This window comes from Mirounga angustirostris, unplaced genomic scaffold (assembly GCF_029215605.1).
Source record: "Mirounga angustirostris isolate CCGP_5_RB_7025 unplaced genomic scaffold, mMirAng1.0.hap1 SCAF_1, whole genome shotgun sequence".
In the NCBI taxonomy this organism is placed as follows: domain Eukaryota; kingdom Metazoa; phylum Chordata; class Mammalia; order Carnivora; family Phocidae; genus Mirounga; species Mirounga angustirostris.
This window is the reverse complement of record NW_026991709.1, coordinates 213,387,352-213,411,629: the sequence shown is the minus strand read 5'-3', so window position 1 is coordinate 213,411,629 and position 24,278 is coordinate 213,387,352. Positions and strand designations below refer to the sequence as shown.

General features: G+C 58.7%; 1 protein-coding gene across 4 annotated transcripts in view; it reads left to right on the top strand.

Moving 5' to 3' along the window:
• NFIC (nuclear factor I C) overlaps positions 1–24,278 on the top strand; it is a 69,325-nt gene that overhangs the window by 33,008 nt on the left and 12,039 nt on the right. For 2 of the 4 annotated variants that reach the window (XM_064574719.1, XM_064574710.1), the window contains exons 3-9: positions 9,896–9,967; positions 13,505–13,579; positions 14,320–14,443; positions 15,075–15,199; positions 21,269–21,394; positions 23,066–23,250; positions 23,912–24,059. In XM_064574719.1, coding sequence (XP_064430789.1) covers positions 9,896–9,967; positions 13,505–13,579; positions 14,320–14,443; positions 15,075–15,199; positions 21,269–21,394; positions 23,066–23,250; positions 23,912–24,059 — 855 coding nt within the window. The remainder of the gene's footprint in view (positions 1–9,895; positions 9,968–13,504; positions 13,580–14,319; positions 14,444–15,074; positions 15,200–21,268; positions 21,395–23,065; positions 23,251–23,911; positions 24,060–24,278) is intronic. The other 2 variants (XM_064574727.1, XM_064574720.1) reach the window with 1 other exon arrangement.

Here is a 24,278-nt window from a genome sequence, read left to right as displayed (position 1 = left end):
CATTTACAGGAAAGGCATTCCAGGCAGCTGGTACAGCCTATGCAAAGGCCCTGGGGCAGCACCAGGCCTGGCGTGTCGGAGGACCAGTGGGGAGGTGTGTGTGTGCATGTGTGTGTCCGCAGCAGAGTGAATAAGGGGAGAGAAGGAGGAGCGGAGGGCAGGGGGGCCAGTTTAGGCAGGGCCTTGGGGACCATGGGGAGGACTTTGGAATTTCATATATTTATAGACCCAGACTCAGTCCGGTGTGATGGGGGCTAGGACACAGGTTTGGACACGGGGCCAAGGGAGAGGGTGTTCCGGAGAAGGAGATCTTAGAACTCGGCCGGGGAAGGTGGCTGGAGCTTGCCCGAGGGGGTGGGGGGCAGGGAAGGCGCATGGCAGCAGCGAGGAGGACAAAGGCCAGGGTCGTGTGTACGGCATGGCCTTCCAGGACAGAGAAAGTTGAACCTGAGCTGGCTAATGTTTAAAAATGGCTGGTGACACTCGGGAGCTGGGAATTCCAGGGCCTGGCTTTGGTTTCGTCTCTCGCTGGCTGGTGTTGGGAGGCAGACGTGGCAGCCCGGCAGAGCCAGCTACATTTGGACGCCCGCTAAGGTTGGAACGTAAATCCGGCTCGCTCGCTCCCCGGGCAGTCCATGCCGGCCCAGCAGACATGCTGCAGGGCCCGGGTGGGAACCCCAGGCTCTCCCGTGTCCCGCCAGGTTTTAAAGAAGCGTCACTATGATTTCGTCAGGTCCTGTCCTTTCTACATCCCAACAACAAATTAACGATGACCCCTCTGTCTGTCCCCAGGCCATCATCCTGGGCCAGGCTGGTAAGTCCACTGGGGTCTCCCAGCCCCCAAGATTCTAGAATTCACCCAGCAGCCAGAGACTTGTGTGTGTGTGTGTGTTTTCTTGTGCTTAAAAAAACATATAATGTAAAATGTACCATCTTTTTTTTTAATTTTTAAATTTTATTATGTTATGTTAGTCACCATCTTAACCATTTCTAAGCACACAGCTCAGCGGCATGAAGCACGCTCACACCGTCCTGCGACCACCCCCACCCTCCGTCTCCAGAACGTTCCATCTCCCCACTCGGAGACTCTGTCCCCGTGAAGCACGGACTCCCCACCCCCACCCTCCGTCTCCAGAACGTTCCATCTCCCCACACGGAGACTCTGTCCCCGTGAAGCATGGACTCCCCACCCCCACTCTCCGTCTCCAGAACGTTCCATCTCCCCACACGGAGACTCTGTCCCCGTGAAGCACGGACTCCCCACCCCCACCCTCCGTCTCCAGAACGTTCCATCTGCCCACACGGACTCCCCACCCCCACCCCAGCCCCGGCTCCCACCCTCTCCTCTCTGTCTCTGTGGACGGGACTCCTCTGGGGACCTCCTGGGACTGGGGTCCTGCGGGATGTGTCCCTCTGGGTCTGGCCTCTCTCACTGAGCGCAGTGTCCTCAGGGTCCCTCCACATCATGGCAGGTGTCAGGGTCCTTCCTTTCTAAGCCTGGATCTTGTTCCCGCATGTGGACGGACCACACCATGTGTATCCTTCACACGCTGAGGGATACTGGGGTGGCGTCCATCTGTGGTGGCCATGCCCACAGGGTGCGAATATCTGTGGGGAGTCCCTGCTTTCACCTCTCTGTGGTAGATACGCAGGAGTGGAACTGCTGGGTCATGTGGGGACCCTGTGTTTAACTTTCCGAGGAAGCGGCCTCCACGGCGGCCACCCCAGCTCACGTTCCCGCCACCATGCACCATGCTTCCAGATTCTGTGCAGCCCCCTGGCCTGCGGCGCTGTGAACCGCGTGGTGCTCGAGAATCAGGCCTGAGCTTCTCACGGCAGCCACGTGGCCTGTCTCCGGTCCTCAGACAGCCTATGTTTATTCCTGCCCCAGGGCCTTGGCACTTGCTGTGCCTCTGCCCAGCTCCTAGGACCCCATTGCTCAGAGGGGTCCCGCCTGACGTCTGTGTCGAAAGTCTCCCCCAGAGCCACTCTCTGTCCCCTCACCCAGCTTTATGGCCTTGCTGGAACGTAGAACCATGCAAAACTATCTCCGTCTTCTTCTGTGTGTTCACTTCCTGTCTGTCTCCCCCTCCCTTGGCACTCTGCCATCCCCCCCAATGCCTGGCGAGTAGTAGGTGATCACTAAACATCTGTGAGGTCAACGTCTGGTGGTGCGTTGATCTCCCACTTAAGAGCGGCGGAAGTTTGAGCCACCAGGATGAAGGGAGTTGTCTGATGCAAAGGGGTGGGTGCTCCCTGGCGGGAAGGGCGGGGACCGGAGGCCCGGCGGCGCCTTTGTCATGGGCTGGGACAGACCAAATTTGGGCTCATGGCCATGGACAGGAAAGAACAGTTTGTACACTCCGTCAGTGGGATCCAGTTTACATTTCTATTGTCACCACGATCATGTGCTTGTTTGAGCAAAAGGCTACAGGAGGTGGTGATGTCCTAGCTACACATGAACACCCCACGGACCTGGAGAGTCGGGAGAACTGGGCTTGGGCCAGCGCAATACACCTGGAGTCAACAGCCAGAGTGTCGCTTACACGCGCGTGTGTGTGGTTAACTATGCTTCGTTCAGGTGCTGAAGAGCCTTGTGTGCCTCGAAGAGAAGGAAGCCTTTGAGGAAGGTCCCAGGATGACGGGAGAGTGTTGGCCATGTAGATGCTGAAGGAACAAGAGTTCCAGGCAGAGGGTGCAGCCTGTGCAAAGGTCCTGGGGACAGTGGCTGCCTGGTGTATTGGAAGAACAGCCAGAGGCCCGTGTGGCTGGAGTGGAGTGGGCAACAGGGGAGAGAAGGAGGAGGGGAGGGCGGGGACGGGACAGGGCAGGTCTTGCAGGGCCTGGGGGGCTGCGGGAAGGGGGAGCCCTGGAGGGCAGTTGGCAGAGGAAGGGCTAAGTTCATTTAAACTCTGAGTTTGGAAAAACGCTGTCACCAAAATGGTATTTATCCCCTTATCTGTGATGGGCCCTTCCTCTTCTGGAGTGCCTCAGATTTCAACCTCACACCCGTAAAGGAAGGCAGCACTTGAGAATGTTCACTTTACAGCTGGGGAAACCGAGGCTTGGAGCGGGGAGACGTGACCAGTGCGAAGTCACACGCCGGGCTGTGCCAGGGCCGGGACTCAGGGCCAGGGTTCGTGGCGTGATCAGACAGGCACGGGAGCTGCCGGCCCTTCCTCAAGCCCCCAGTGTGTTTTAAAGGCTCTGGAAAGCCCACAGCTGCTCCCAGACGCCGAGAGGCCCGCACTTTTTGACTGTGACGCCCGTGCTTGGTCAGGTCTGGAACCACAAGCGCGGGTCACGGGCCTCCACGTCCTACTTCAGTTTTTACCCAGGAGACACATCCGTGTTTTCCTCGTGTGGAGAATACCTTCTGAGCAGCACCGAGTGCCAAGTGGGAACGCCTGGTCTGAGATGGGCTGCAGGAACGGCGTGTTCAGGGCGTGGGGGCGGGGCGGGGGGAGTCGACCAGGTCCCGAGGAAACTCACAAGCAAGCAAACAGCATTTTAAAGCTGGCAGTGGACGTGGTCTGAAATCCCACAAGATGTTCACTTATATATGTTTCTAAGAGAGGAGCAGATAAAACCGGTCAGCTTTCCTTGCTGTGTGGCCTTGGGTAACTTACTTACCCTCTCTGGGTAACTCCATCGAGGGCTGCTCCAGGGTGTCAGAGCAGATTGTCAGACGCATCGCCTGACGTCTGGCGCGTGGGGTGCCGTCCGTGCAGGGCAGGTATCACTGGCTTGTGCAGTAGGGTCGGGGGACTCTGCTGAGATGGGGTGTTTGTCGGTGGAGACAGAGCAGGGAGGCACGAAGGATTTCTGCTGCCCCTCGCCATCCCCAACACCACAATTAAGGGCACAAGGGGCCTTTGGCAGGGGCAGAGGAATAGGGGACCCCAGCAGGGGGGGCTTTAGCTGACTGGTCAGAGAACAGGGTCCAGACGCTGGAGATCACCCCAAACTACCAAGAGAGGGATCCTGGATCCTGCTGGGCCCCACCTCTGTCAGCAGCACAGGAATCAACGGGAAGCCTGATTCCAGGCCCGTCGCCGTTGGCTGAATATGCGGCTGCCTAGCTTGTGCCTCGGTTTCCCTATCTGGCAGATGGGGACGAGAATTGAATGTCCCTGCTGGGGGAGGTTTTTGGTTTGTTTGTTTGTTTGCTTCTTTGTTTTTTAAGTCAGGGTAAGCTTTTTAAATAAGTTTTTAATTTTAATTCCAATCTAGTTACCATACCGTGTTGGACAGGTTTCAGGGGTACAATATATAATGATTCAGCGGTCCCAGACGTGACTCAGTGCTTGTCCTGATAAGTGTGCTCTGTGATCCTCTTCACCTGTGTCCCCCGCCCCCGGCCCCCTCCCCTCTGGTGGCCACCTGTTTGTGCTCTGCAGTCAAGAGTCCGTTTTCTGCCTTGTCTCTCTTTCCGCACCTCCCCCCCCCCGCTTGTTTATTTTATTTCTTCAATTCCACGAATAAGTGAGATCATATGATATTTGCCTTTCTCTGACTGACTTAGTTCCCTGAGAGTGTTATACTCTCCAGCTCCATCCATGGTGTCCTCCTGGGGGAGTTTTGAAGATTAAATAAGTCAGTGGAGGTGAAACTTGCGGACCAGTCTAGTCAAAGAAATGACTCACTAGGTATTAACTATTGGAATGGACCATTTCACACGGAGCGGCCTTATCAACCCTCCCAGGAACTCCAGCTTGAGCCCCGCACCCTCCAGGAGCTGCCACCCGCGTCTCCCGGTGGTTTAGCCGCCCTTGCACTTGGCACAGCCTGAGGTTCTCCTCCTCATTTATTTGCTTACTTGGTCATGGCCTGTCACTCCCCCATTAGAACGCGAGTGCCATGAGGGCAAGGCCTTTTGTCCATCTTGGTCACTGCTGTGTCCCCCAGGAGGTGCTCAGCCATCAGTTCCCTTCAAAAGGAAAGGAATAAGGGTAGTGCAGTTCACATCCAATTTATGGATGCAGAAAAGGATGCTCAGAGATGTCAAGAACTCGCCGGATGACATACAGCTGGAAGTCAGCCGACTTTCAGTAAAGGCCCAGATGGTCAATATTTAAGACCTGGCAGGTCTCATATGGTTTCTGTCACATACTCTCCTTTCTCCTTTTACGGTCCTTTAAAAATTCACTAGGGTACAAAATGTACCCCCCCGTTTTTATTATTGCCTCACCAACAGATCCTTTATAGACACTTTTTCTTTTCTTTTCTTTTTTTTTTTTTTTAAGATTTTATTTATTTATTTGACAGACACAGCGAGAGAGGGAACACAAGCAGGGTGAGGGGCAGAGGGAGAAGCAGGCTTCCCGCCGAGCAGGGAGCCCGATGCGGGGCTCGATCCCAGGACCCTGGGATCATGACCTGAGCTGAAGGCAGTCGCTTAACCGACTGAGCCACCCAAGCGCCCCTATAGACACTTTTTTCTTTAATCCCTCTGCCCCATGAAGTTTTAATATCACAGGTATATATTTATTTATGTGCTGTATCTATATTCATATTTTGATGTTTTATACAAGAAAGAGTAAAATCTTTAGCTCCTCCATCCCCCCCCAAGAACCGGTTTCACGCCCACTGAAAATGGATGGGTCCAGACCAGGGTCTCCCCACTTGGCAGCACTGCAGACGCTGGGCCGGGTCGTTCTCTGTGGGGGCATCCCGGGCAGTTGTGGGGGGAGCTGAACGGCACCTGTGACCCCACCCACTCGGTGCCAGGAGCACCCCCAGTCGTGACGACCTACAGACGTCCCCAGATATTGTCCTGAGGGGCAAGGTCACCCCAGTGACGTTACTCTGTGCTAGGCACACAACTTCTTTGGCTTGACATCAGCTCTGGGAAATAGACTTTCTGAGGTGGGCCTCAGTTTACCAAACTCATCAGTTGGGTTGGTTCAATCAGATGGTGCGTGAAGCTCTTCACACAGTGAAACTCTGCAAATGAAAGCTGATGGCCTGGGGCCTGGGGCATTGTGGGGCATCATGGGGCACCGGACATTAGCCGTCCTTTAGGCATTATCCACTCTGGGTACATCTGTTCAGACCAGAGGAAGGTGCACTTTAGGGCTGGCTGTCTAAGTAGATGGGAGGAGGAGGGGATTACCTGTGTCCATTCACTCCCGAGTTTTCATAGAAACATCCACAGGCCCTCAGCCCAATGGAACTTTCTATGCAGGTGGTGATATTCGGCACCGTCCAGTTCAGTCACCACCAGTCTTGTGGGCTATTGAGAAGTCCTGAGATTCTAACTTAATTTCAGTTTAGGGGACGTAAATTTCAAGTCACATGTGCCTAGTGGCTCCCATACTGGACAGCTCGAGAAGGTGGGAGTTTTCAGGAGCCAAGTGACAGGCAAATGGTCAGCAGATGGATGAGAAATACTCCAAAGGTGAGAGGTAATTAAAATTAAGATGGCCTAATTAAAAGGAAGGACATCCTGACACCTGCCATGACGTGGAGGGACCCCGAGGACACTGGGCTCAGCGAGAGGGGCCAGACCCGGAAGGACACATCCCGCAGGACCCCACTCCCAGGAGGTCCCCGGAGGAGTCCCGTCCACAGAGACAGAGAGGAGAGGGTGGGAGCCAGGGCTGGGGCAGGGGGTGGGGAGTCCGTGCTTCACGGGGACAGAGTCTCCGTGTGGGGAGATGGAACGTTCTGGAGACGGAGAGTGGGGGTGGTCTCAGGACAGTGTGAGTGTACTTCATGCCGCTGAGCTGTGCACTTAGAAACGGTTAAATGGTAAAATTTATGCTATGTATATTTAAGCACAATTTAAAAACTAAATTTAAAAAAATTTAATGAGATGGCATATAATTACAGCATCATTTTTTTAGAAACTACACTTATTTAATTTAAAAAAAAGCCTGGGGACTGTAGAAGAGAAAAAGGGGACTATATTTAAAAAAAGCTTCGGCCCAATGAAGGGGGTCAGCAGAGAGCCACGGCTACCTTCGCACTCAGTGGTGAGAGACTGAGTGAGTTCCCCCCAAGATCAGAAGCAAGAAGGGACACTTGCTCTCAGCCCTTGTGTTCAGTATTGTGCTGGAGGTCCTCGCCAGAGCAATAAGGCAAGAAAAGGAAATCAGAGGCATACAGATGAGAAAGAAAAAATAAAGCTGCCCCTATTTGCAAAGTACATGATGGCCTGCTAAGAAAATTCCAAGGAATCTATACAAACGTAAATACCTCCTAGAACTACTGAGTGAGTTCAGTGGGGTTGCAGAATACAAGATTGACACACAGAACCCAGCCGCCGTTCTCCGTGCTAGCAACGGACAATTAGAGACCGAAATTAAGAACACAATGTCGTTTTCAGCCACTCCCCAAGCCTACCATTTTTTTTTTTAAGATTTTATTTATTTATTTGAGAGAGAGAGCATGAGGGGGGGAGGGCCAGAGGGAGAAGCAGACTCCCCGCCGAGCAGGGAGCCCGATGCGGGACTCGATCCCGGGACTCCAGGATCATGACCTGAGCCGAAGGCAGTTGCTTAACCGACTGAGCCACCCAGGCGCCCCAAGCCCACCATTTTTTGAATGTCGGTACATGCCAACCCTTTTACACGTATTATTAGCTGCTTCGGCGCCCTATCAAAGCCGGGGGGTGGGTTTTCCTATCTTCCCCGTTTTACTCTGAGGAAGTTGAGGCTCAGAGAGGTGGCATGGCCGCCAGCCAAGGTCACAGAGTGAATGAGCGAGGGGATAAGGGCTACCAGCAGGAGCCAGCCTTAGCCCAGGGCCATCGCTCTCAATGGGTGCAAAGTAGCAGCACCCGGGACAGAAACAAGGGAGATCGCACTGATAGTAATAAAGCGCCCCCCTCCGATTGGTGAAGTGCTGATGGTGAGCCCCCCACCCCGTGGGGCAGCGTGTTGCCTCCGTTGTCAGCTTTTCGGTTCAGAACTACCTCTGAGAGACGTGCTCTCGTTGCGCCCACTTCCCGGACGAGGAGACTGAGGCACAGGGAGAGGTGAGGCCCACAGCCCTGCCGCCCTGATTCCCGAGTGCCAGCACGCAGGCGGTGCCCGGGGGACACGCCCCCTTCCTGGGCAGCACCCGCGGGCCGGCCAGGCGCTGCTGCCTGCTGAGTCCGTGTGGGCGCCCGTTCGGCAAGAGGGTCCTGTGCCCGAGGCCTGCGGCCCGACGGCCGGCTGCCCGGGCTGGGCTCTTCCCAACGCAGGGGCCACCCGTGCCCAGCCGCGTGGTCATCCAAGCAGGAGTGGCTAGCGCCAAGGGGCCGCTGGCTGCCCAGCCCGGGAGCAGCCACAGGGCGTGGGGCCGAGCCGGGCACACTCCCCTCAGCTGCTGCCCAGCCGTGCCCGGCCCGTCGGTCACGACTGGGGCTGCCCCCATCCGCTCTTGCCGTGGGTGGGGAAACTGAGGCACGGGTCCTCGTCCTGGTGCTGTTGAGGGCATCCTCAACCTTGGCGGCCAGGAGGTGCTCAACACACAGTGGGTGCAAAGCCACAGGGCAAAGGGTGAGGGCTCGTGGCTGTTTTAGGGGGCACCAGCACATTACCTCCACGGCCTCCCGCGGCTGCCGAGGGCCCATCACCACCGAGGCTCCCGGAGCTGGGATGGGAACCCAGGCATCTGAGCCCAGAAGCCAGACGCGTCACGCACAGCCGCGTGGCGGATGTCTGGACGCTGGTGCAAACTAGCAGAAAATCACCCTCCTGAGGGAGGAGCGCAAGTGTGCCGTGGGGTGGGCGCTTCTTCATTGTTTCAGCCTCGGTTTTCCTTGCCTATGAGATGGACCCAATAACGCTGCCAGGTGTGTGGCTCTCTTAAGGATTTTAGGAACGTCTCAAATGGGAACAATAAAGCGCCCCACTGACGGTCATCTTCGGGATTTACACATAACACCAACAATAATAATAATGTGAAGGACATCCCCATGTATCCAGTTCGTGGTATCATCTCTTTACCACCCCTTGCTTGCACCCATTTGAAGGAGAGAACTGAGGCTCAGAACAGTTCAGCAACATGCCTGATGTCACACAGCGATTATGTCTGGCTTTGGGATGTGGCAGGTGGAAGGGGCTGATTCTCTTCCTTTGGCCTTTGATGGTGATTCCCACCACCTTGGTCTTTGACCTGAGAGACAACTCAGGGCCAGGGGTTCCATCTGGCTGGGCTTGGCCATGGGCCCCCCAACCCCTGCATCGGACATGGAGGGGGGTGCGGGAGGGGGGCTGGCGCTACTCGCCATCCAGGCCGCCAGAGCTGATAATGCTGAGCTCAGCGTCTGTCTGCTTCGCCCGTCTGCCAAGGAGCCTGATTATTTTTAGATAAGATGGAGAGGCGGGCGCCAGGGTGGGAGGGAGCCCCCAAGCCAGGCGGGTGGGTGGCAGTATAGAAGCTGCAGGGGGACGCCCCTCCGCCCCCTCCTGGGCGCCCTGCGTGACAACCCAAGACCAAGTGCTGGACCCCCAGGACTTCGAGGGCAGAGGCCGAGCAGAGGGGGCCTGAGGGCTCAAGGACTCATCTCTTTGGCCCTCAGTTTCCCCATCTGTAAAATGGGCATGATGGTGGCTCCTGCCTCCCAGAGTTAAGGCAGGTTGAATGAGTTACCCTCACGAGTTAGTAAGTGAGCTACCTTCATTTCATAAATGAGGAAACAGACTCAGGGAGGGGAAGATCTCCAGCCTGCGACTGAGCCAGCCCCTGCACACAGGTACTGCCACGTAGAGGTCCTGCCAGATGCCCATGACCCTGTGGGGCAGCAGCCAAGGGAAGGGGCCAAGCGGAGACCCCGGGGCCTGGGCGCGTTGGGGGCCACTTCTCCACGGCACTGCCCAGCCTGGCCCCAGCACGGTGTCTCCTCTCCCCCTGGGGTGGGGTTCCCTGCAGTGTCACCACCTCCTCCTCCTTCTCTCTGCAGACGCGGAGCAGAGCGGCAGTCCCCGGGCAGGGATGGGCTCCGACCAGGAGGACAGCAAGCCCATCACACTGGGTGAGTCTGGGGATGCTGAAGGAGGGGGGGACCCTGTGTGCTCTGCGTGGCCCTGCGTGGGCACCTCAGAGATTAATGGATTCATTCATCACAGCCATGCCATGGACAGGTGCTGCTGTTATTCCATTGTGTAGATGAGAAAGCCGAGGCTCAGAGAGGTTAAGGGGCCTTCCCAGGGGCACCCAGGAAGCTGGTGTTGGAACCCACAACCCTTAGCTCCCAGCATCCGGCCACTGAAGTGCTCACGCCACAAGAGAGGCCCCATGGGGCCCTGCAATCCCATGGGACATTCAATGGGTGAGCAAGGCGAGTCACTCCTATGTTGGTGGGAAGCGAGAGAGTCGGCCTCAGGCAGGGCTGGGAGCAGAGCCCCAGAGAACAGAAAGAATTTAGAAGCTGCAGAGGCCCTGCTTCTGCCCTGGTCTGCCCCCATAATCACCCTCCTGGACCAGAGCAGTCACCTCCACCCTGGTCCCCTGGCTTCTGCCCTCACCATCCCCAGTCTGTCCTCCCTAAAGTAGCCAGAGAGCGCCTGTGAGCACCTGAGTCAGGTCCTGTCTTCCTCTGCTCACAGCCCTCCAGGGTTCCCACCTCCCTTGGGGTAAAAGTCCTCCTCTGACCCCCAAGGCCCTTCAGGATCTGTCCCTCTGCCCTCCCCTCCACCCTGTCTCTCCCTCACTCTCTCTGCTCCAGCCTTATGGGTTCCTAGCTGTTCCTCCAACAGTCCAGGCCCGGTCCCTGCCTCAGGGCCTTTGCATGTGTTTTGCTCTCTATTTGGACAGCTAACTGCTCTCTCTCTCTTTCTTTGGATCTCCCAGGTCTCAGCTCACATGCTCCCCTCCCAGAGAGATCTGATCTCAAGCAGCCTTAGCCACTCTCAATGGCCACCTTCTGTTTTATTTCCTTCTGAGGAAGTTAGTGATTGCATATGTATTTGCTTAGTTGCTTAGTGACTGCACATGTGTTTATCTCTCCTAATGCAACGTCACCTCCTTGAGGGCAGAGGCTTTTGTCTGTCCTGATCACCATTGTGTCCTCAGTGCCTAGAATAGGACCTGGTACATAATTAGTGTTCAATAAATATTTGCAGAAAGCAAAAAAGGAGAGAGGGGGAGATGAAGCAGAGAGAAAAAGAGAAACTAGAGAGATGGTATAGCAGGGGCGAGGAGGGAGGAGAGATGAAAAGGAAGGAAGGAAGAATGGAAGAAAAAGCAAGTGGGTGAGGACATCCCCATAGGAAGGACCAGCACAGGGAGGCCGGATGGTTTCAGGAGGTTCACAGGCCCTCAGGCTGCTCACCACTGGCCGTCTGTGACCCTGAGTCCTCCTTGGCCTCCTGTGATCTCCAGGCGCCTGCCTCCAAGCCAGATGTTCAAGGCAGGCGGGGGCAGCGGCGCTTGGCCTGGTCCCATGGGGAGCTCCAGCGTCTGGCGGGGGGGAAAGCGCTTCCTCCCACCCGCCAGGGAGTCCCCTGGAGATGGAGCTGGGCGAGTGCTGCACAAACAGGAAACCCCGGTGGGGGGGAAGGCGGAGGGGCGTGCTGACACCAGCTGGCCATCTGGGTGGCAGGAAATGGCCATGGCCACTTCCCCTGGACACTGGGGGGCCATCACCCTGTCCTCCCCTGGACACTGGGGGGGCCATCACCCTGTCCTCCCAGGGATGTTGTGGCCCAGAGCCCCCCAGCATGGGGCTGGGCATATAATAATTGCACAGTAAATGGTGTTCACAAAGCTCATAACCAGGGAGGCTGGAGTTTCTGGACTGGTGGGGGCTTGGATCTCCCACAGCTGGGGAAACCGGGCACCAAGGTCAGCTCCCTGTGGCCCATGCTGCCCCCTGGGGGCCTGGAGAAGAACTGCTCTCGCCACCCCAAAAAGCCTAGCGCTGCCCACCTGCTGGTCCTGACCCGGCTCTGACAGCCCTCCCTGGCTCCTTTCACTCCAGCCCTGTTGGCCTCCAGCCCCAGGGCCTTTGCATGGGCCACCAGTGGGAATATTGTGGCCCTCAGGGAGGCAGCAAAACACCACGTTTAAGATCACCCCAGTCACAGCAACCAACACTTGCTGTTGTTGCCGTTTTCCAAATTTTAATGCATCCACTCCTCTTATCCACCCCACCTGGAGGTCTTGGTAAAATGTCACCCACAGCAAGGCCTTCTGAGGGTCCTTTGCGTGCAGTAGGTTACCTTTCCAGCAGGCTCCCCTAACCCTGCCTGCCTACCACTGCCTGACACGTGGCGCATTTGACTCCATGATCTTAAATATTTTTTTATTGTGGTTAAATTCACAGAACATCAAATCTACAGTTAGTGTGCGACCCCATCACCTCTATCCAGTTCCAGAACATTCCCTCTCCCCAAAAGGAAACCCCGTCCCCATCAGCCATCACCCCCATCCCTGCCCCGAGCCCATGGCCCCCACGAGCCCCCTTCCCGTCCGTGGATGAGCCTGTTCTGGACGTGTCACCCACGTGGACTCACACCCCGTGTGGCCTTCTGTGTCTGGTTCCCTCTCTGAGCGTCGTGGGCTTGGGGTCCGTCCCTGGGGCAGCGCGTGTGGGCGCCTGGCCTCTGCTCACGGCCGCGGGACACCCCCGTGCATGGATGGACCACGTTTTGTGTATCCGTTCATCTGTTGAGGGGTTGTTTCTAGTTTGGGCTGTTGTAAGTCACGCCCCTACGTGCATTCATGTACAGGGTTTTGTGTCTCATTGACATCACATGTCCACTGCCCACACCAGACAGTGAGTCCCAGGAGGGCAGCCACTGTGCCTGCCTCATTCCCAGTGTCTGCAGCGCCCAGCTCAGAACTGGACACTAGAGGCACTTGGTAAATGCTTGTTGAGCAAGTGAATCCTGCCCGTGTGGGCCCCTGGGGGCACAGCAGGCCTGCTCCCAGCTGTCTGAGGTCAGCCAGGGCTCCCGCCGTCTCGGAGCCAACCTGTTTCCAAAGCCATAAAATGGGTCCCGGCCACCCCACACCAGAGAGAAGGGTCTCTCTTCCTCTGACATTAGGAGGAGTGGTTCTGGGGACACTGGGGATTTTAACTGCTGCAAGGGGGCCCTCCATTCAGCCTGTGGTTCTGAGCCGCTGCTGTTGGCCAGGCTCTGGTCTGGGCACTAGGGACACTAGGACCTGGGCACACAGAACCCCATCATCACAGAGCTCCCAGTCTGGAGGGGGAAGGATAAGAAGCTGCAGCATTGCATGGTGTAAGGAGTGACGCAGAAAGCAAGCCAGCCCCTCCTGGGCAGTTGATTCCTATCTCTCAGCCGCCCAGATGACAGGGTACGTGGCCTCCGTTTCTGAGATTAGGGAGCAGGGAGGCTCAGGGATGGGAAGTGACTTGCCCAAGATCAGATCCAGGCAGCAGGGCCGAGATTTGAACTTGAACCCGGGTCCGGCCTCTACCTCCATCTTGCCACAGGGCTGCAGGGGGTGGACAGGGTGACCACTCCAGCCCCCGGAGTGTGGGTAGCCCAGGGTGTCGAGGAAGGAAACAGACCCAGTGAGCCCCATTTTCTCCCTGTTCCAGACACCACAGATTTCCAGGAGAGCTTCGTCACCTCCGGTGTGTTCAGTGTCACCGAGCTCATCCAAGTGTCCCGGAGTGAGTGTCCCCGCCCACCCTGTGCTGGGATCCAGTGAGGGGAGGGACTCCCACAGGGAAGGGGCACTGGAGAGGGAGAAGGGGCTTTGGGAGGGGAGGCTCTGAGAGAGAAAGGGTCTCAGGGAGAGGCGAGGAGCCCATCACCCTGCCCTGCTCCCCTCTGTCACCAAGCCAAGGTCCCTAGGAAGGGCGGCATCCAGGCCCTTCCTAGAACCCAAGGTCAGGGCAACATGCTCCTCCCCAGGAAACAGACTGCACATGGAGGATGGAGGGTGCTGGAAAACCTTCTGCCCCTGTGTCCTTTCCTGGGGCCTCCCGACCCCTCCAGGAGGAGACCCCAAAGGGCCCCACCCCCCTCCTCTCTTTGCCTCCTGTTCCCTTACCTTGCTAATGGACCTGCTGGGGACCCACTCCCCTGACACCCCCCACTGAATTCCACCCCAGGGAGTTCACCCTGACCGTCATCCTCCCTGTCCACATCAGCAGAGCCTGGCTTCAGGGAGCACTTGCAAGCTTGGCCTCCAGCTCTGCCTCACAGTGTGAACCAGCTTTCTTGCCGGCTTTGGTCTTCTGATCCATAGAACAAGGACAGTTTCAGCCAAATTGGGAACCAGGCCCATCAGGGAAGGGGTTCCCTTTCGGACTGGCCAGCCCCCAGATGGCTCTCCGCACCCTCCAGGGCACACTGCGCCCCTGGACCTTGCGCCCTCTCTCACTCTGCTCGCTCTTGCCTTCCGCAGCCCCCGTGGTGACTGGAACAGGACCCAACTTCTCCCTGGGGGAGCTGCAGGGACACCTGGCATACGACCTGAATCCAGCCAGCACAGGCATGAGAAGAACGCTACCCAGCACTTCCTCCAGCGGGTACGTGCCCTGGTCCCCGCCTCGGGGCATTTAACGACCCCTCCCCTACGTCCATCTGACCCCAGTGGTTCATTCCTCTCCCTGCAATGCCTGCTTTCAAGGTCCACCTGGTAAACTCCTACTGATCCTTCAAAACCCAGCCCCGAGTGCTGCTCTCCCCAGCCCTGGCACCCCAGTAAGAGTTCCCACAGCCTTGGGTCCTGTGAGCCCAGCCCTGGAGAGTGCACGAGGGGGTGGCCACTGGTTCTTGCTGCGATACGCTGTGCAACCTTGAGCTGGTCACACCGTGCTTGCCTGGGTTTCCCCATCTGTAAAATGGGACCGTAGTCCTACCCGGGTGTTCCGGGAGGCCCCGTGATTAGCCAGGTCCACGGGGTTTTAGTGCGCAGCCCGCTGGCTGCCGCCTGCCCTCGGCTGAGCCCCTCGCGCCTCGGCCCCACGCGTCCCATCGGAGCAACGGGCAGGTGGAGACAGGCGTCCACGCCACCCGCGGCCAGCCCGCGGCTCCCGCCGCGTCTCGCGAGAGCACCCTGCGCGCCCGGCCCGCTAGGGGCCGGAAGTTAGCTCAGCCTGCCCACACCCTCGCGTCTCCGTGGTAACCGGCCTGCGCTCTCCTTCCCTCACTCTTTAGGAGCAAGCGGCACAAATCGGGCTCGATGGAGGAAGACGTGGACACGAGCCCCGGCGGCGACTACTACACCTCGCCCAGCTCTCCCACGAGTAGCAGCCGCAACTGGACTGAAGACATGGAAGGAGGTGGGCCTGCGGTGGGGGCGGAGCCGGCCTCCGGGCCGGGGTGGGGCTACCGCGTGTGGGACTACATATCCCGGCAGGCACTGCGCGGGCCCCCAGGGGGCGGGAGCCGCGGGGGCGGGGCTGGAGCCGCGGAGCCTCCTGGGAATTGTAGTCGCGGGGGTGGTTCGTCGCTGGAAGTCCGGGCTCTCGTTCCCGAGCTTTTTGGTTCCGCTGAGGCCACGGTGAGCGGAGACTGTCCCTCGTGCGACTTTCCTGCCCTCTGCTCGGTAAGGCCTCATCCCCGCGGCGTTCCCGAATGGACTCGGCAGCGCTTCTGATCAGCAGGGCGCTTCTTCCCGGGGTCGTCCTCAGACCCTTATCTAGAGGCGCCCCCCCCCCCCGGATCCTCGTGTTCTTGGGGGATTCTCATCCCCGCGGGGTCTTCGCGCGTGTGAGTCCAGCTCTCTCCGAGCCCCGTCGCTTTTCCCTCGGTGTCCTTTCCGGGGAGATCGTGTCCTCGCGCTTCTGTCTTCATTGGCCCTCCCCAGATCGGGCTCCTGCCCTGCAGGGGCACCGTGTCCATCGGCGCCCTTCTGTGCAGCGCTGGCTCCCCAAGGGCCTCCTCCAAAGGTCCCCCCCCTTGGGGTCCCCGTCTCCACCGCGATTCCCCTCCGAGGAATCCGAGGTTCTGCTCTGCAGCGGCCGGCCTCGGGGATGCTCGCGCACTGGTGTTCAGGGCGGCCTGCGCGCCTGCCTTACCCTGGGCACGGCGTCCCTGCTGACTCTTAGATCTTCAGCGGGATCTCTGCCCCGGATTTAACAAGCATCACACTGTCCAGACCCTTACCCCTTATCAGGGGTTCACCCCGCGGATTAGCCAGGGGTTGCCAACCTGGACTCGGGTGCACCGGCCCATACAGCCTCTGGTGAACCCACTTCTCTGAGCCTCAGTTTCCTCGTCTGTAAAATGGGGTTGTTAATACATGCACTACCCATCTGAGGTTGTTTTGGGGATTAAGTGAGTTAATGCATTTGGTGTCCCTAAAACAGACCTGGCACATAATACCCCCCCAATAAATCTTAGGAGTGGTTCGCTTGTGTCCTCCCCCTTTGTCCCTCCTCCCTATCCCCCAAGGGCCAGCTTTCCTATAAAACTCTATCTATACAGAGTGTCATACCTCCAGGATTCCTGGAAAGCAGTATAACATTACAGTTAAGAGCAGGTTTAGATGGAAGAGAGACTGGGGTTTGAAATCCACCTCAGCCACTGGCTCGCTGTATGGGCTGTGTAACTTTGGGCAGGTGACTTGACTTCTCTGAGCCTCAGTTTCCTTATGTCCCAAATGGGATTGATGAGCTAATTGTTCTCTCCTGGAGTTGGAAGGAGGAAATGGTAGGACGTGCCTAAAGCAACTCTCTGGCACATGATAAGTGCCCAGGACACAGTTCATTGTTTGTGTCTTTATACAATTCCCATCTCTATGAGTCAGTCTCTAACTCATCTGGTTGTACATTCGAGCCCAGGGGTCCTCCCTCTTCTACTATATTGGCTTTCGGAGCCGGTACCTAACTTTGGGAGGATCTATTTATTATAGACTCTAATTTATGGGTCAGAGTGTCTCTGTGGCTCTCTCTGTGCATTCCCCATTTCTGTCAGCCTTGCCTCTACAAAAATCCTGTATTTAATAAGCTTTAAGTTTGATTGTGAGAAACAGAAAACCCAAAAGGACAGGACATTTCTCCCGAAAGTAAATGTTCAGCCATCGGCAACCCTGGACATGTATGTTGTGCAGGACTTAGGCTCCTGCCTTATGCTCCAGTGAATATGGTTTTCTTTCCCACCTCGCGGTCCAAGACAACTGCTGGAGCTTCAGCCATCATGTCTACTTTCCATCCAGGAGGAAAGAAGGGTCAAATATGAGCATGTCCTCGCCCTTTAAGAATAATTCTCAGAAGATGCACTTACCTCTTCTGCTTATCTCTATGCCCCTGAGTTGGTCTTGTGGCCACACTCTGCCCCGAGGGACTCTGGGAAATGTCTTATTTTCGGCAAGTATGTGCCCGTCTCAAATTTAAGGGTTCTGCTACTAAGGAAGAAGGGTAGAGCAGGTGTTGGGAGACCGTTAACTTCTGCCCTGCAATTTACTGGTTGGGAAGCCGAAAGCACTCCTCGTTGGCTCCGTGATTGACGAGACTACGGATAAGCTATGTACTACCTAGAGGTGAGGACAGCCTCTGTGATGTAGGCACAGCAGCCCTGAGAGGAAAAATTATAGCCTCAAGTCTATGGATTAGAAAAAGAGAAGGGATGGACGTAAAAAACGTAGCTTTCAATGCAGGAAGCTCAAAAAGGAAAAAAAAAAAACTAAAAGGAAGGAAATGTTCTCGAGAGTCACTGGACTGGAGCTGGGTCTGAACTTCCTGCCTTGAGCATGAAGTGGTGGCCGTGGGGGAGGGGAAGGAACCCACACCCGCTCCTGTTGTGTGCTGGGGAATCGCGGGTCGCAGGGGAATGTCAGAGGGGATCTGTCCCCTCCAGCCTCTGTTGGTTGCCTTGGGTGATGGCAAACTCGCTCCCTCCTGCGGGACCCTCGGTATAACCCCCACCCCCCATCCCCGCTGTGACCCCCACTGTGTGGCCTGTCTGGGCCCCGCAGGAGCTCCCAGCCTAGTGGGAAGATGGATTCATCTCCTCCCCCCTCCTCTTCCTCTTCCTCCTCCTCCCCTCCCCCTTCTGCCCCTCCCTCTCCCCTTCTCCTCCTTTCTCTCCTCCCTCCTCCGCCTTTGCCCCTCCTCCCTCTCCTCCCCCTCCCATCTCCTCCCCCCTCCCCCACTTTCTCCTCCTCCTGGCTTCCTCCAGCTTCCTGTCTAGACGGCCCCCAATTAGCTGCTCATTAAGGGGGCTAAGCTGATTAGAGCACTCTTCCCTTCCTCTGCTCTGGCCACAAGGGCAGTGCTCAGCTAACAGCCCCGCAACCCCAGCATCTCTTACCTGGGGGGGGTCGTGTCAGCCCCACCCAGGCAGCATTCCCACATCCACACCTCTCAGGCCTTTTCTCCTCCTGGCCACCCCCTCCCGAGGCCTTCCCTGATTACCCACCCATGGGGGCCAGAAAGGGGCACCCTCTGCTCGGCTGCCAGACTGCTTGGTTCTTGCTGCTCCTGGGGCCCTCCAGCAGGGGGTGTAGGCCCCCCCACATGCAGTTTTGATCCAGGGTGAAGCAGGCGGCTCCCTTCTCTCTGTCACGTGTCGGGGGGGCTTTGTCCACCTCTGTGGAACTCGGGGGCGGGCAGGAGGGGTGCAGAGCGTGGCCAGTGGAGGTGCGGTGGTAAGAGTCAGCCCCACCAGTTCTCTGCTCCGTGGCCTCCAGCCTGTGACCTCCCATCAGGCGCCAGTGTCCACATGTGGGGGTGACTCCTATAAGCCCTGCGCAGGGCAGCTGCGTGCCTGCCCACGACCTTGCAGAGGGCCCTCACCCGGGCCGCTCTGCCCCCAGGGGACTCCAGGCAGGAAATCCAGGTTGTCACCGCTCTGGGGAGGGGCTCCCAGCACCGAGGTGGTGGGGCCAGGGAGGCAGCACATCCCCGCAGTGCCCCGCACGCCCCCACGGAGAGCCCCTGGGCCCCACGTGCCCTGCATCATGCAGGCTCACCAGATGATGGCTGGTCTTGGCAGAGCGGCACGCCCCCACCCATCACTCCGCCTGCACACACCGCAGGGGGCCAGCCCTCGCGCGCGCCCACTGGGGCCAGGGAGCCCCAGACAGTGGAGCTGGGACGGGCTTGTGTGTTGAGCAAGCGGATGCACATGCAGGTGGGTCCACTTGGTGGAGGATGTGCTTAGACAGGTGCCAGACGGAGCGGGGAGGCGGGGGACGCGAAGGGGGGGCTGCAGGCTTGTGTGCTCAGTAAAGGTAGCCCTTCTCAGACGGGACACAGACCGGGCGCCCGGATGGGAATACAGGTAGACGTGTTGAGCAGCAAGATGCCTGCTCGGACCCAGGGGTGGAGGCCATACCAGCAGCGTCCTAACCGGACGGCAGCTACTCAGGGGCATTGCAGGCAAGTCTGCTGAACCACTGAGGGATGCCCGGATGTGGGAATTCACACTCAGGGCCTCCGGGGGCCTGCCCAGCAGCACGGAGGGCTATTCGTTCTTGCAGGGCCTGGGGTCAGGCTCCCCCCTCCCTCCCGCCTGCCCTGGTTCCCCCAGGCCCCATCTCAGGAAGCTCTAGAAGGGCCTATAGAGATGCGCTGGGGGGCAGGGTCCAACCAGGCTATTGCCATCCAGGACAGGCTGTTCTAGGAAATCCTCCTAAGTGAGCGTCTCCTGGCCCTAACCTCGTTCCCTCGTTCCCACCGCAGCCCCATGGCAGCAGGGATCCTGCACTCGCGCATGCACACACACAAAAACACACACACACACAGCCCCCAGGGCCGGCTGCCTCCCTGCTGACCACCCCTGTCCCATCAGCCCCTCCTGTTCCTGGGAAAGCTTGGCTGCCAGGACCCGCTGACCCAGCTCCCAGGACTCACTCACTCACACCGCGTGTGTTCAGGGCTGGCGACCAGGGTTGTAACAGCAGAACCAGCTGACTGCCCTAATGGCCATGGGGGGCTGGTTCCCAGATCTGGTTCACCGAGGCCAGCAGAGGGACCACGGGAAGCAGGACCCAGCAGCGTGGCTGAGGGAACACGCCCCCCCATCACGGGGCACGCGCGACAGGAGACCCCAGAAACCATGACAGGAAGCCTCAGGAGGGAGCGGCTCTCGCCAGGGCGACTCTGCCCAGGGACCTCTGTGGTTGTGGCCCGGGGGGCTCCTGGCATGGGGGTGGGGCATGGCAAGGATGCTGCTCGGCCTACAGCGTGCAGGATGCCCCCCCCCAGGGGAATGACCTGCCCTGACGTCAGCGGTGCTGGGTGGGAGGGAAGGCACACCCCTCACCATGTCTGAATCCACTCTGAGTCTCAGTAGGTGTGTGTCACTCTAAATTATATATATATTTTTTAAAGATTTATTTATTTATTCATAAGAGACAGAGAGAGAGGCAGAGGGAGAAGCAGGCTCCCCGCTGAGCAGAGAGCCCGATGCGGGACTCGATCCCAGGACCCTGGGATCATGACCCGAGCCGAAGGCAGACGCTCAACCATCTGAGCCACCCAGGCGCCCTCTAAATTATATTTTTAAAATAATTTCTAAGCATATCCATCTGCAGGCCCCACATCCCTGAGATTCTGGTCGCCGGGGTGGAGCCGGACCCGGAACTCTGCACTTGTCACTCTCTTCCCGCACATCTGGGGGACGGCAGGGGTGGGGGTGCCAGATGGAGGGTGCAGGGGGCTCGCCTATTTCTGAAGGGCCCCCATGTGCCCAGCAGAGGCGTGGTCTGCCCCCATCGGGACAGTTGGGACACTTGTGCCACGGTCTCTGCAGAGTCTCCGCGGGCCCGATGTACACGTCATTCATGGAGGGAGGTGCCGGGGGCTGAGCTGGAGGCTGTCAGGGTACCGGAGGGCCAGGGGTGCCCCAGGCAGCTGGGGAGGTGGTGAGGCCCCTCTGCTCAGGATTGCCGCAGGTCAGGCAGGTGCCGGGCCCTGGTCTAGCAGCTGTAGTCTTCTGTCTCCCTTTATCCTCACGATGGCCCCATAGGGAAGATTCTGTTCCTCACCCCGGTGAGGATGAGGTCTGCACGCGCAGAGCCACTCAGGGCCTTGTCTGTGTCCTGCCAGCTCACCTCTGCCTGATGGGGCTTTTGAAGGGACCCTGCGGCCTTCTTTCCAGAGCCTGGCGGCCCCCGGGGCCTAAGGCAGCCCCGAGCGGACCTGTGTCTGGAAGGAGAGAAGGCGGGGGCCAGGCTGTGACGCCCAGGGGCCTCTGTGGGCACCAGGCTCCTCGTTCCATGGGCCACATGACCCCGTGCGGCCCCTCTCTGTGCTCAGAGCCCCAATTCTCTGTGCTCGGAGCCCCAGCGTGCAGCCCCACCGCGGACAGTGGGCTCCCAGGCCCTCGGCCCCGGGGTGCTGGAAGAAGGAAGGGCCAGGATCTGATGCCTACAGCCCTGTGACCCTCTGGCTCCTCCCACGCAGGCATCTCGTCCCCGGTGAAGAAGACCGAGATGGACAAGTCTCCGTTCCACAGCCCGTCTCCCCAGGACTCACCTCGCCTCTCCAGCTTCACACAGCACCACCGGCCTGTCATTGCCGTGCACAGCGGTGAGCACGGGGGCCCCGGGCAGGGAGGGCAGCTGGGCCCTCTGACCAGGCCCCCCTCGGCCAGGGACGTCCCCCAGGCCATCTGACCATGAGTCCTGTCACCGTGGCCTCCCGGCCAGGCGAGAGAACCTGCAGATGTCGTGGTACAGAGCGCCTGGCCCTGACTCTGTCTCTTGGGCCTCGGTGTCCCCTTCTGTACAGGAAGGAGGTACAGTCTGGGCTTGTCCCTCAACCTGCTCGCCTTATCTCACACTCAGCCCCCGCAGGGTTGGGAGGTCCCCAAAGGGGGTGGACACACGTAAGGCCATCTGGGTGATACAGGGGTGCCACGTGAACAGGAGGGAGACCCACTCAAGCAGCCAGTGGGTGTGCGCTGAGCTGGGCACAGTGCCCCTGGTTCTGTGTTTGCTCACCTGGCAGTTGGGGCTCATAAACATTCCCCACCCCACCCCGGGACTGCGTTTAGGACCGAACGAGCTAAATCAAGGGCTTGAACATCTCCGGGGAGCCCGTTGTTATGATGATAACACTTTAGCTCTGCACGGGGCAGACACACATACAGGGAGGCGGGTAAAAACCAGCATGGTGCCGTGGTTTAGACCACGAGGCAGCAGACCAGGCCCCGGCTGCCACTGTAAATAAGGTTCCACGGCTGCGTGGCCTCGTCCACCCGTTGACACGTCGTCTGTGGCAGCTCTCGGGCTGCAGTGGGCAGGTCCAGTAGCTACAGGAGAACCTAGGGCCTGAGAAGCCAGAAGTACGTACTGTTTGGCCAGGAGCTGGAGAGAGGACGGGGGGACTGAGCCATGATAGAAGCAGGGCTGCCTTTGGGGGTGGTGGAAATGTTCTAGAATGATGGCGTGAATATACAAAAAGTCATTGGATTGTTTAGAAAAAAAAAAAAAAGTAAGTACTACGCGGGCACATTACTCACCTGTGAACGGGAGCGAGGTGCCCACACGGGACGGACCCCAAGCCCACGACGCTCAGGGAGGGAACCAGACACAGAAGCCACACGGGGTGTGAGTCCACGTGGGTGACACGTCCGGAACAGGCTCATCCACGGACGGGAAGGGGGCTCGTGGGGGCCGGACGGGGAGGGGGTGGGAGGGTAACGGCTGATGGGGGCGGGGCTGCTTTTTGGGATGATGGCAATGTCCTAAAAGAAATCGTCGTGGTGGTTGCACAGAGAATGTGCTAGAAACCAGTGAACCGTCTGTGGAAAGAGCTAGCCGAGCCTTGGGTTGGGCTCTGGGCTGTGGGGCCAGACCTTCCCCTGGGTCTGCCACCTGCTTGCTGTGTGGTCTGGGGCGGGGGACATAACCTCAGAGAGCCATCATGTCATCCTGTTTCAAAACCAGACGAAACCGGGGCACCTGGGGGACTCCTTCGGTTCAGCATCCAACTCTTGATCTCAGCTCAGGTCTTGATCTCAGGGTCGTGAGTTCAAGCCCTCCATTCGGCTCCATGCTGGGTGTAGAGCCTACTTAAAAAAAAAGGGGGGGGGAGGTGATGCCACCCCCCGTGGGCTTATGGTAGACGTCCTCGAACTTGGGCGTGTATAGGGCTGGGTTTTGCTCTGTCACTGGGACCTGCACCCACAGACCCAGTCACTGGGAGACCATGCCCCCAGCCAGAGCCTCCGCTGACTACCCCTCCTGGTCTCCACAGGGATCGCCCGGAGCCCGCACCCATCCTCAGCCCTACACTTCCCCACGACCTCCATCCTGCCCCAGACGGCCTCCACCTACTTCCCGCACACAGCCATCCGCTACCCACCTCACCTCAACCCCCAGGACCCGCTCAAAGATCTCGTGTCGCTGGCCTGTGACCCAGCCAGCCAGCAGCCTGGACCGGTGAGTTTGGGGGGCTTGGGCCTCCCCTCTGCCCCACAGGGCCGTCTGCCCACACATGGCTCCAGGGGACCTCCCCGGGGGGCCTGGCACATCACACGGCCGTCCCGGGCAGCCCTCCGCCAGGCAGCCTCTGTTTGAAATGGTTTCGTGGATGGCAGGGCCGCGTTCCCTCTTCTGAAGTGCCCGGAGCCGGGCCAGGTCAGAGTGAAGGCTTTTCCGGGTGTTGGAGTTGACAGCAGACAGTTTACCCAGATTCACACATGGTCCTGGGGCCTCAGCACAAGCCCACCTTTGCCAAACCTCCACAGAAGCTTTCAGTGTTCAGAGCCTTTTGCATTTCGGAGCTGTGGGCGAGGTGGTGGACGAACTCGTCCTTGTAGTGGACAAGGGGAGCGTACAGCCCCCGTGGGTTCGGATGTTGTTCAGGGTGAGGTGGCGTCTCGTGGAAGGAGCAGACGGGTAAAGAGTGGCTTGAGGAGGAGACGCAGGGTCCCGGGATGCTTCTGGAGGCCTGCGGGGTCAGGCGAGGGGGCGGCAGCGGCACCCACCAAACTCGCCTGGTCACGCCAAGCCTGGCCCTCCCCCGGCAGGGCCGCCGACGGCCGCCCGAGGCAGAGGGGGCGCCCGCCGCCTTAACCACCTGTCTCTCTGTTCCTCCCAGTTAAATGGAAGTGGTCAGCTCAAAATGTCCAGTCACTGCCTTTCTGCTCAGATGCTGGCACCCCCGCCCCCTGGGCTGCCGCGGCTGGCGCTCCCCCCCGCCACCAAACCCACCTCCGAGGGAGGAAGCACGTCGCCGACCTCGCCCTGTAAGCACTCGGGAAGCGGTGCCGTGGCAGGGCGGGCGTCCCTGAGGGGCCCCCTCCCCTCCCCTCCCCTCCCCGACTGCTGGGGTCAGGGACTCGGGCCTGGCCTGCCGGGTCCCGGTGAGTTTGGTGGGTCCCCAGGTAGAGGCCCGGGGGGCCATGTGGTCGGGCCCACGTGGGGCCAAGGCAGCCTTAGGGAGTGGCAGGAGAGGGCCAGGGGGG